The 12439-nt window shown below is 36.4% G+C and overlaps 1 protein-coding gene across 3 annotated transcripts; it reads left to right on the top strand.

Moving 5' to 3' along the window:
* The first annotated feature begins 3329 nt into the window (after nucleotides 1-3329).
* On the top strand, nucleotides 3330-12199 carry LOC142984824 (uncharacterized). 3 transcript variants are annotated; one of them, XM_076132665.1, is made up of 8 exons: nucleotides 3330-3684; nucleotides 4788-4916; nucleotides 5862-6005; nucleotides 7135-7200; nucleotides 8036-8083; nucleotides 8778-8920; nucleotides 9334-9429; nucleotides 10039-12194. In XM_076132665.1, exons 1-8 carry the CDS (start codon nucleotides 3621-3623, stop codon nucleotides 10144-10146), a joined length of 798 nt encoding a protein of 265 aa, XP_075988780.1. In that variant the 5' UTR covers nucleotides 3330-3620; the 3' UTR covers nucleotides 10147-12194. The 3 variants fall into 3 exon arrangements, with proteins under 3 accessions (XP_075988780.1, XP_075988779.1, XP_075988781.1); XM_076132664.1 differs by having other exon boundaries at nucleotides 7994-8083; nucleotides 10039-12193; XM_076132666.1 differs by lacking the exon at nucleotides 5862-6005 and having other exon boundaries at nucleotides 7994-8083; nucleotides 10039-12199.
* The last annotated feature ends 240 nt before the right edge of the window (nucleotides 12200-12439 follow it).

Raw genomic sequence — 12439 nt, 5'->3', positions numbered from 1 at the left:
ACTGTTACTCTGCTCCTATTAGTCGTAGCACAATGTTATATAGCTTATAGCCTTCCTCAATAAATAGGCTATTCAACAGTAAATGTTTTTTTATTCGCACTAGTAGTTCCTGAGATTAGCGCGTTCAAACAAACAAACAAACAAACTCTTCAGCTTTATAATATTAGTATAGATTCATTATAGTCGAATTTCGGCTGCTGGGAGACCACTAGTATAAATAAATACGATTTGACAACTTACATTTGATTCCAAACTAAGCAGAGCTTGTTCACTTTCACAGTCAGTTTTTCGCTACACAATCCTTTTTTATACACAAATGCTTAATTAAAACCAATTCCTCACAATTTGAAATGTTATAATATTAAATTGTACATGTTTATATTGACGAAACATTTACATAAAGGACGATAAAACAAAATAATGTTATATATTTTTCCCTTTACTATGATATATATGCTTTTTCCGCGGTTAACGTTTGACTCACAGTTTATCGGTGACTCACACTTTATACTATACGGTACGTCGTTACGTTGTCGTGTCGTTAGAGCTAAATTACACATTTTAATATTATATAACTTAAAGGTGACTGACTGACATACTAATCTATTCTTCTTGTCTTCTTGTCGTATGGTTAGTGGTCAACCTAGTGTCAAAGTTGGTCAAGCCGTCCGAAGGCCTTTGACATGGCTTAACGACAGTTATCGTAGTAGATAGCTACCGGGACCGACTTTTAACGTGCCCTCCGAAGCACGGAGACGCCCAGTTGAAATACCACTATGCGGTCACCCATCTATAGTGACCGCGCCAAGGGTAGCTTAACCCACAGATCGTTTACGGACCGGTGAGCGCAACTAGCTACGGGCGCCTCAAAAGTGATCTATGAACGCACAGCCCAAACCACTGGTCGGATCGGACTGAAATTTGGCATGCACGTAGATTTTATAATGTAGGTATCCGCTATGAAAGGATTTTGATCAATTCTTCCCCCAAGGGGATGCCACGCGGACGAAGTCGCAGGCGTAGCGTAAGCATCTAAGGTAGTTTTAATATAAAATAAAAAAAATAAAAATCATTTATTACCAGTCCAGTATATAAATTATAAAAGACTAATAGTACTTTGCCCGAATCGAAAATCGAACACGAGACCTAATGATCAGCAGTCGGATACACTACCGACCACGCCAAAAAGCATTTTATCAAAATAAATGATATTTTGTATAAAATAAGGAAACTTCATACAAGCGGTATTATGTGACAATATATAATAATATGACTAATCTATTTTATTTTACTTATTTGTCAAATACAGTAAGTCCATTTATAAATGCAATTATTACATCAGGCCTAGCCTTTCTTCCAACTATGTTGGAGTCGGCTTCCAGTCTCACCGGATGCAGCTGAATATCAGTGTTTTACATGAAGCGTCTGCCTATCTGACCTCCACAACACAGTTACCTGGGTTAAAACACAATACCACTCGGTAAGACTTGTTGACAGACTTTCAAGCTTCTGACTACTGTTAACGACTGTCAAAGATCTTCGAAAATAACAGCCGGGACCCACAAGCTCGTTATGTTAATGTGGTCCCATTGGTAACCCATCCACAGAACAAACTCAGCCAGCGTAGCTTAACCTCGTAGATTGATTGGCTACGAGCTTCTATATTATTTAATAAATTTAAACTATATTCATATTTATCATATATATTTTAACACGATATCCAGGAAAGTCAATATACTTATATATTTTTTTCCTTCTACCTAATTATGTATTATAATGAACACTGTATCATATATGGAAACAAAGACTTTAACCGCATGTCTGTCTATCAGCAATATCCTCAAAAAGGACTAAACTTATTTTCATACGGTTTTAAGGAAAAAAAGAAAATGACTAATTAAAAATTAGCGTTAACTTGTTATATAAAATAATTCCTATAATATTAGGTCGGGGAAAAGGTATTTTCGCATTATAGTATGTATGAACTTGTATTAAAATCTCTTTGGCTTCAAGAATCACAAATGAGTACACGGTTCATTAGGTTTATTTCAGTGAGCTCGTGAGGTACCCAAATATCGAGCTTTTTTGTGCAGAGAAAAGATTTTAATTACAAGTTCATACATACTATAATGCGAAAAGACCTTTTCCCCGACCTAATATTACAAAAAGTGAATTTAACCGCAATTACTTTTACTTGTAGACCCGCGCGGCTTCGCTCGCTTAAATGTTAGAAAAATAAAGTTGCCTGAGAGTTTTTTAACACAGTTCCTGAAGGTATTCAAAGTTTTCAACCTGTGGCAAGCATGGTGGACTCAAGGCCTAACCCCTCCCTCATTACGGAAGGAGATCCTTGCCCAGCAGTGGGTCATTTTTTTACCTATTACTGTCCTACTGCTGGGCAAGGGTCTCCTCCCAAACGAAGGAGGGATTGGGTCTGGAGTCGACCACGCTGATCAAGTGCGGGTTGGGGACTTTGATACCTTCAAGAACTGTTCTAAAGAACTCTCAGGCATGCAAGGTTGTATCACGATGTTTTCCTTCACCGTTGGAATAAGTGATAATTATTTCTAATACACACATGACTTCGAAAAGTCATTGGTGTGTTGCCTCGGGTTCGAACCTGCAACTTGCATGACAATGTGAGGTACTAACTTATACCATTCGGTTACATTAATGGGTTAAATTTATTCATGTCTTGTGTCATACAGTATATCTATACTAATATTATAAAGCTGAAGAGTTTGTTTGTTTGTTTGAACGCGCTAATCTCAAGTACTACTAATGCGAATTGAAAAAATAATTTACTGTTAGATAGCCTATTCTTCTTCTACTTATCGTATGGTTAGCGGTCAACCTAATGTCAAAGTTGTTCACGCCGCCCGAAGGCCTTTGACATGGCTTAACGACGGTTATCTTAATCGACAACAACCGGGACCGACTTTTTACGTGCCCTCCGAAGCACGGAGACGCCCAGTTCAAATACCACTATGCGGTATGGAATGACCATGCCAACGGTTGCTTCACCCACAGATCGTTTACCGACCGATGAGCGCAACTGGCTATGGGCGCCTATTAATTAAGGAAGGCTATAGGCTATATAACATCACGCTACGGCCGTTAGGAGCGGAGTAGCAACGAAAAATGTTACAAAAACGGATAAAATTATGACCCATTTTCTCTTATGTGACGGAAGCGAAGTTGCGCGGGTCAGCTAGTTTATGTATTGTGTCATATATACAGTAAGTATATACGCTAGTACTACTGACTCAGAAGGAAAAATATATTAATAAACTACTTGGAATCAATTTTATTGTTTATTTCATACTTAACTGACGTGTATTTGTAACAAAACATATTATTATTGTGGCTATCTTTATATCTTACTAAAGTTTACTTATTGAAATCCGTTCGTTAACTACAGATACTAAACATAGATGTGCATAAGTAGTTGGTTTAAAAATGTACTCTTACGGCAAAACTACTGAAATTATTGTGATGAATTTTTGCAAACAGATAGTTTATAACCTAGATTAATGTATTTGATACTTTTCAAATGAAATCTTGTGGTAACAAAGTCGCGGGAAGTAATTATAGTTAGTTACGATTATAATTTATTTTAAATGTATTTAAATAATTTTGTTTTGTGTTTCCTTCTGGTCAAGTACGTTCGTGGCTTTGATTTACGTGAGTATTCTATTTCCTTGTACTTAGAAAATAATAACAATATATGTACGTGTATAACTTGTGAACAACTAAGTAAATCAAAATGTATAATTATCTATACTATATAATATTATAAAGCTGAAGAGTTTGTTTGTTTGTTTGTTTGAACGCGCTAATCTCGGGAACTACTGGTCCGATTTGAAAAATTCTTTGAGTGTTAGATAGCCCATTTATCGGGGAAGGTTATAGGCTATATATCATCACGCTACGACCAGAGCAGAGTGCCAGTGAAAAATGTTACAAAAACGGGGAAAATTATAATTCTCTTATGTGACGCAAGCGAAGTTGCGCGGGTCAGCTAGTATTTTTATAACTACAAGACGGGACAAGACTTGTAAATAGATAAACACCCATTAATGTCCCACTGCTGGGCAAGGGTCTCTTCCCGTAATGAGGGAGAGGTTAGGCCTTGAGTCCACCACGCTGGCAAATCGCAGGTTGGGGACTTGTGGTATAAGTGTATACCTCCCACGCAAGTGGTTGCAGATTCGAACCTAAAGCAACACACCAATGGCTTTTCCAAGTTATGTTTGTATTGTTTCTTTGTTTGTCGTATGGTTAGTGGTCAACTTAGTGTCAAAGTTGTTCAAGCCGCCCGACAGGCCTTTGACGTGGCTTAACGACTTTTATCTTAGTAAACAACAAGTGGGACCGACTTTTAACGTGCCACGGAGACTAATGATCACTTGTTCCAATGGTGAAGGAAAACATCGTGATGCAAACTTGCTTGCCTGAGGGATCTTTAGAAAAGTTCTTGAAGTTAGGCAAAGTCCCTAACCCGCACTTGGCCAGCGTAGTGAACTCAAGGCCTAACCTCTTCCTCATTATCCCGTAATGAGGGAGAGGTTAGGCCTTGAGACGACACCCTTGCCCAGCAGTGGGACATTAACGGGTTTTTTTTATTTATTTTTGTTTTTTTTTATTTAGCCCTTTTTTATCGACATAGACGCGTTCCTGGAAGATTGGCCGGAAGCAGCAAGCGACCGAGGGGACTGGAAGTCTAGGGGAGAGGCCTTTGCTCAGCAGTGGGACACATAAATTTATTTAGTTTCTTCTTTTTTCAGCTGAAAATTTGGTGGCACCGTTATTTATAAGTAGAGAGTGTTATGACAAATTACTGGAGAATAAAGCGTATGTTAATGTGCTGAACGCGCCGAAAAATTTAACGAAATATGTAATACATAGTGGTGACGGTAAGTAGAATAATACATATATATATATAAATAAATAAATAAATATCATTGGACAACTCACACACGGTCATTTGATTCCAAACTAAGCAGAGCTTGTACTATGGTAACCAAATCTATACTAATATTATAAAGCTGAAGAGTTTGTTTGTTTGCTTGAACGCGCTAATCTCACGAATTGCTGGTGCGAAAAAATTTTTGATTTTTGTATAGCCTATTTACTGAGGAAGGCTATATAACAGTACGCTACGAACAAAAGGAGCAGAGTACCAGTAAGAAATGTAACAAAAACGTGGAAAAATATGACCCATCATAACTCTCATATGTGACGCCATCGAAGTTGCGCGGGTCAGCTAGTAACTGATAAACATGCTTATATACTTCTAAATACATACTTATATAGATAAATTGATAGCCAGGCTCAGAGCCTGTGTGGGATTATTTACAATTTTTTTCTTCTCTTGTATAACAAAGTACAACCAGAACTGAAACAACTATTTGTGGATCACACAATTGTTCCGTATGGGAATCGAACCTGCGACCTCCACACGCCACTACCATTTCTATTGGCGTGGCATGCTAAACCGCCATGGTGTCAGACAAACTGAAACTGTGTGGCAAGGAGACAATAATGTGTTAAAACTAAATGAATGAATATCATTAAATATCATTGGACAACTCACACACGGTCATTTGATTCCAAACTAAGCAAAGCTTGTAATGTAACCAAATAACTGATAAACATACTTTTATACTCCTAAATACATATTTATACAGATAAATTGATAACCAGGCTCAGAACATATTCGTGCTCATCACACAAAGATTTGTCCCGGGTAGGATTCGAACCCACCACAAGCGGCGCTACGGTTATTCCGGCGAAGTGGCCACTTAAACCATTGCGCCAAAGGTGCAGTTAAGTTATAACTGAAACCTTTCTTTTTTCAGTTAAAAAAGGCCTTAGCCAGGATTTTCACGGCTATGAACCAATAAGCCTTCGTAAATTGGAATCAGAACAATATATTTTAAACATCACTTTTTACAAAGGTCCAGATGTATGTAAGACAGAGACAATAGCTGCAATAATACCAGGTAATACTATTTTTTTCTTTACTAATATTATATTAAATCTATACTAATATTATAAAGCTGAAGAGTTTGTTTGTTTGTTTGAATCCGGTAATCTCAGGAACTATTGGTCCGATTTGAAAAATTATTTTAGTGTTGGATAGCCTATTTATTTAAGCTTATCATCACGCTTCGACCAATAAAAGCAGAGTACCAGTAAACAATGTTACAAAAACGGGGATCATTTTGACCCATTCTCTCTTATGTGACGCAAGCGAAGTTGCGCGGGTCAGTTAGTTAAATCTAATATATGTGTGTATATTATCAGCCTAGCCTTTCTTCCAAATATGTAAAAGTCGGCTTCGAATCTCACTGGATGCAGCTGGATACCAGTATTTAACATGCAGTAACTGCCTTTTGGATCTCCGCAACCAAATTTAAAATAGATTTTCAATATTCGGCCCTTAAGGGATTCAATATGGCATGAAAGTCGTGTAGATCAGCTACTAACATTATAATTGCTCAAGTCTGTCTGTCACGTTTTACATCTAAACCACTGAACCAATTTTCGTGAAGCATGGAGATAGTTAAAGTTAGATTACTAGCCAGTTTCTTCATACATATCTAAAGTAACAGCTCAAGCATTGTTTTTTACTGACATTTAAGTAGAAAAGGCAAACCTTTTTACTTATAAAACTATCTGTAATTCGTAAAGAAATAAACTTAACTGTCATTTAACTGCACGTTTGGCGCAGTGGTTTAAGCGGTCACCTCGCCGCAATAACCGTAGCGCCGCGTGTGGTGGGTTCGAATCCCACCCGGGACAAATCTTTGTGTGATGAGCACGAGTATTTGTTCTGAGCCTGGATGTTAATGTATCTATATAAGTATGTATTTAGAAGTATATAAGTATGTTTGTCACTTATTTGGTTACCATAGTACAAGATCTGCTTAGTTTGGAATCAAATGACCGTGTGTGAGTTGCTCAGTAATATTTATTTATTTATTTTTACTTTACCCCTTTACCCATATACTTTGGCTGTTACGTTTAATGAAGAAACTGGCCGTTGATAGGCTACTTATTTTCCAAATCAAGTCTTTATTGAAATTGGGGATAAATCTGTACTAATTTATAACAATTATTAATTTTCAGAGAAATCAGACGGTTCCGAGTGTATAACCGCTAAAAGTATCAACTTGGATTTGAAGAACTCTTGTAGTATGTATTTATAAAACAATCCATACTAATATTATAAAAGCGAAAGTAACTCTGTCTGTCTGTCTACTACTCAATCACGCCTAAACTACTGAACCAATTTGCATAAAATTTGGTATGGAGATATTTTGATACCCGAGAAAGGACATAGGCTATATATAATCACGCTAAGAAAAAAAGGAGCAGAGCACCAGTAAAAAATGTTACAAAAACGGGGAAAAATTTCACCAATTCTCTCTTATCTCGCGGGTCAGCTAGTAGTTTAATAAAACCTTTAAAACTTTCGTGTTGCATGTTTATTATATAAGAAACAGGAAACCTTGCATGCCTGAAATTTGTTTATACATTTTATTGAGGGCATGCAAAGTCCCCAACCCGCACTTGGCTAGCGTGGTGGACTCAAGGCCTTAACTTCTCCCTCGTTTGAGAGGAGACTCTTGCCCAGCTGTGGGATAGTAGTGTTGGGCTTGCTACACAAATATTCGGTTGGGCATTAAACGGCATAGCCTGGTAAAACCGAATATGTAGATGTACCCGATCGGCACAAGCCGAACAAGTGACCCCCGGTTTCTGAGTACATTTAGCGGTAGTTTATCTATTCAATAGCGTCTTTTTTGGATGAGTTTTGACGCTATTGAATAGATAAACTACTGCTAAATGTACCTCAGAAACCGGGGAGTCGATTAGGTTTTGTTGTTCGATAAATATTTGCCGAACCAAATATACTGACCATATTATGTGTGTAGCAAGTCTTATAAAAACATCTTTGATAGCATAGATTACAAGTGTGTTTCAGAGTCATCAATTAAAGAAATAATATGTTCTGCTACGGCTGCAGGTGAATATAAGATGGGCGAATATGCGAAGGATTATAGTAAAAATATAGGTTAGTACTTGCGTTATAAAGAACGAGATATTCTCGATCAGTGTTTCTTTATGGACCCATAGAGTTGAGGCAAGCATTTGTAAATTAGTCCTCGTTTTTAATATGAACTTGCTCTCTCTCTGTCTCTCTCTATTCCATGCTATGAATCCCAATGGCAATGACAATTGTCTTCGGAAACCTCACACTCACATCTTTTTGCACTACCGTTTCCCATAGTGTTGGGCCGTCCGCTGGATCTACGACCGGAGAAGGAATTCTGTAGTGCCTAGTTTCCTACGTAATCTGCAGGCCTCCTCTTGTCACGGCCATACCATTTCAGTCTACTCTCATACATTTTGTTGGCTATCTATCTATCGTATGGTTAGTGGTCAACCTAGTGTCAAAGTTGTTCAAGCTGCCCGAAAGGCCTTTAACGTGGCTTAACGATTGTTATCTTAGTAGACAACCACCGGGATCGACTTTTTACGTGCCCTCCAAAGCACGGAGGCGCTCAGTTCAAATACCACTACGCGGTCACCCATCTATGGATTGACCGTGCGAAGGGTTGCTTAACCCACAGATCGTTTTTCCTACATAGACTGCAGGACTCCCTTTGACATGGCTATACGAGTACAATCTCAGTTTACTCTCTTTTATTTTATCAGCGATGTCGTGGAAGTACTATTGTTTAATAATTTTCGTCCTTTATTTTCAGATGAAGAGGATGACAATCTTTATTACTACATTGGCGGGGGCGTTCTATTACTTATAATATTGTTAATTATTATAATTATTTGGATCACTAAGAAGAAACGACGTCAAAAACTGAAAACTAAGAATAACCGGCCTGATATTCTTGTAAGTAGTAGTTTAGAAGTACATAAGTAATTATGTTTATCATTTATCTGATTACAGGAAAGCTTAGATATAATATATAATAGCGTTTAAACTCATATGAAAGAAACGCTAGTGAATAGATAAACTACCGCTAAATGTACTCAGAAGCCGGGCATTGGTCACTACATAGACTTCGCACGGTTTAAACAGTTATTTTACAAAAAAACCTTAACATCTTTTACACGTAAACCTTCGTCTTGATTCACCTCATTTATTAAATAGAAACTGCATCAAAATCTGTTGCGTAGTTTAAAAGATCTAAACATACATACATACAGACATAGGGACAGACGCGGGAATCGAATTTGCTTTTTACTATGTATTGACACAAACATTCTGTACCCAAAACTTTTATGAAATCCTATATGTTTCAGGAGAACGATCGAGTTCTATACGCTGACTTAGACCTGACATCATTACCTCAAGGTCACAGGCCAATCATGGTGGAAGAATCCCCATATGCTGAAATCGTAAGTATATTTATATGTCATCAGAATCATTAGCCAAAATTCAGCCATAGTCAGTTTTACTGTAACCCGTTCAGCCCGTGACCAGGGTTGATGTAATTCGATCGAAACGTCGGGTAAACAAATGAAGTATCCTAACCTATAATTTCCAATGGCGTTTAAGACCATTATTATTATTAAAGTTTATTTTAATTGACCCATTACTGACCCACTGCTGGGCAAGGGTCCCTTCCCGAAAGAGGGGGTTAGGCCTTAAGTCCAACATGCTGGCCCAGTGCGGGTTCGGGACTTTGCATGCCCTTAAAAAAATTATTTATTACCACCTTACACTAACATTATCTACTACACATGTTATAGGTACATTAGAATTAATTGTAAAATGAAATGTATTAAACAGATTATGGGCATACAAAGTTCAAATTCTATGTTTTCCTTCACCGTTAGAACGGCAGATTCCGAGTTGTCCCGTCTAACGCTGTCACTCCGAGGTGACAACTGGGATTTTTCTTCCTACTTTTATTCCCAGTTGTTATCCCGGGAGACTATACCGGGGAATATAGCGTTAGAACAAGTGATAGTAATTTCCTAATTATTATTTGTTTTACATTTCAGATTAATCCCAATTCCGTGCGTTTTACACAATCAAGTTTATATCAAAATGGATCAAATTCCAGCTTTAATGAAGAGTCGCCATATGCCGAAGTAGTTTTGCGCTCATGACGGACTAAATAATAATTAAGATATATTTAGTTTAAATAAATTAAAAACATAGTTTTTTTAAGTATTTAAAAATATGCTACAGAAATACATGGTGCGACACAAGAGCAATTCTTAGTGCGGTAGTTGTCTTTTTATAATAAAAAAAAATCTGTTAGGAGTGTTTTAAATATACAATTAAGTACAATAAAGTAAGTAAGCAGTATTAATTAAGCAATAAAATACATTTAAGTAATCTGTAGTAAAATGAACTAAAAATATGTTTTTATTTACATGACAAACACCAAGGCAGTAAAGGTACGAAAATAACAGTTAAACTACAAGTTTGTATAACCGACACTTATCTATAGGTAATTAAACCGACTGATAACGTATATATATTTAGGGAAAATAAAAACTAAATTTATTTTACCGCCAACTGACGCCATCTATCGAGTTTTTACTGCACTACGGCCATTTCATGCAACAGCACTAGTGCGAAATTTTCACCGCTGTATGAGGTGGTGCTAGTGTCGCGTGTTTCGCATATTTTCCTTTCCTGCTTATACCCTTTAAACGATGAATTAGCGAGGTTTATACTTAGAAAATGATTTTAGAAACATTTTAATTTGGTATTAGGAGATTTTTGTTGGTATATGGAATGATTGTAACATAATTTTGAGTAAAATGAAAATCAATAGTTATTTCGTTAAAAACACGAAAATTAGAAGCGATAATCCAATGAGATTACTACATTTTATTACGGAAATTCGTTTTTAAGTACACAAGTCAGAAAATTTGAAATTCCGCCGGCATTTTTCAATCGTAGAGTGATGTAGAGTAACATCTAGCCGGAATGTCTATGAACGAGGTTATTTGGGCGGCCTACGACGCATGCGCGGGACACTGGATCTGAACACCCAGCCAGATACAAGATGGCCACCTCACGGCTCGCCTCCAATTGATTTTTTTCCCCACTAAACTAGTTAACACATATTTTTAATATCATAAATCGTTAAATAGTTAAAATTTAAACAATATATTTACGCTATTAAACGGTGCCAGTGTTAATTTATTCAGTGCAATCATATAACCTTTATGTGTTGAGTTTGTGAACAATATCATCCGTTTTTCATGATATATCGTTTAGTATTCTAACAAATGAATAGGTCTAAGTGTTATAAATCATACAACGGTCTTCGCTGCACACGTAAGTAGATTATAGAACATTTTTTAGTCCAGTTAGGTTTAGTTTGTGTGACCTAAAATCTGTCTAATGCAGTTAGTAACAGTACTGGTGGGTAATAGCCTAACAGGCGCACCACCTATGTGTTATAGAATAAAAAAGAAAATTATACGTTAAAAATGACAGTTTAAAATTTTAATTTTGAAATGATTTTGACAATTTTTTTTTTCATAAATGTTAAAATTGTTTCCAAATTAAAATTTTATGTGTGTGTTCTAAATTTTGAATTTAAAAATGGAATAGCAAGAATGACATAACGTTAATGAGTAATATGTAATGTTCGGCAGCCGAAGCGGTTTCCCCTGAATTTTGGGAATCCTATACCCGTCTCTGTCTTTCTTATATGTCCGTCCTTTTCGCACGTCGTTCCTGAATGGGTTTTAAGCATGCGCGCTTTGAACGTCTGGACGAAAATTTGCGAGATTTTTTTTAACATATTTCGCTGGTTTTTCGGCAATGACACGATTGACATACTTTTAGTGATAATGTAAGTAAGAATTATGCTAAGGTTAATCCTATTACTGGGTGTTGGAACTTATAATCTTATTACATGTAATTTTATGAACACAAAAATTTTTCGATCGATTTTTTTAGGTTAGGTTAAGTTTTTACAGAATGTGACCTTGTGACAACCCTTATGTCTAAATTGACCCTAGTGGGGGTTTAAAATTGACCCCACTGAGGTCCATTCTTGACTGTTTAGTACATAATGCCAATTTTGTAGCAATTTTAAACATGTATGTCTGTCAAAAAGATTCGAAAGCTTTTGACAGTTTATGCGTATGTATATGGGTCATCTCGAAAACTGCTGAAAGAGTTTGAAAAATAATTTCAGTTTGAAAGATACGTTGTATAATATGTATGTTGAAATTACTAAATATGTTTTCGTTTAATGTAACAGAAAAAAAAATATTTGTAATATTTTCTATTAAGTAAATCTTTTTATTTATGACTATTGTCTACAATAATAATGCCACTTTTATTTTGCACATAACATCACACTTTAAACTCAAAGGTATAGGTAAAAGTGTATGAAAATGCTAGTACGAAAAAAATCGGTAATCAAATATT

This window comes from Anticarsia gemmatalis, chromosome 28 (genome assembly GCF_050436995.1).
Source record: "Anticarsia gemmatalis isolate Benzon Research Colony breed Stoneville strain chromosome 28, ilAntGemm2 primary, whole genome shotgun sequence".
In the NCBI taxonomy this organism is placed as follows: domain Eukaryota; kingdom Metazoa; phylum Arthropoda; class Insecta; order Lepidoptera; family Erebidae; genus Anticarsia; species Anticarsia gemmatalis.
This window is presented reverse-complemented; position numbering and strand designations above follow the sequence as displayed.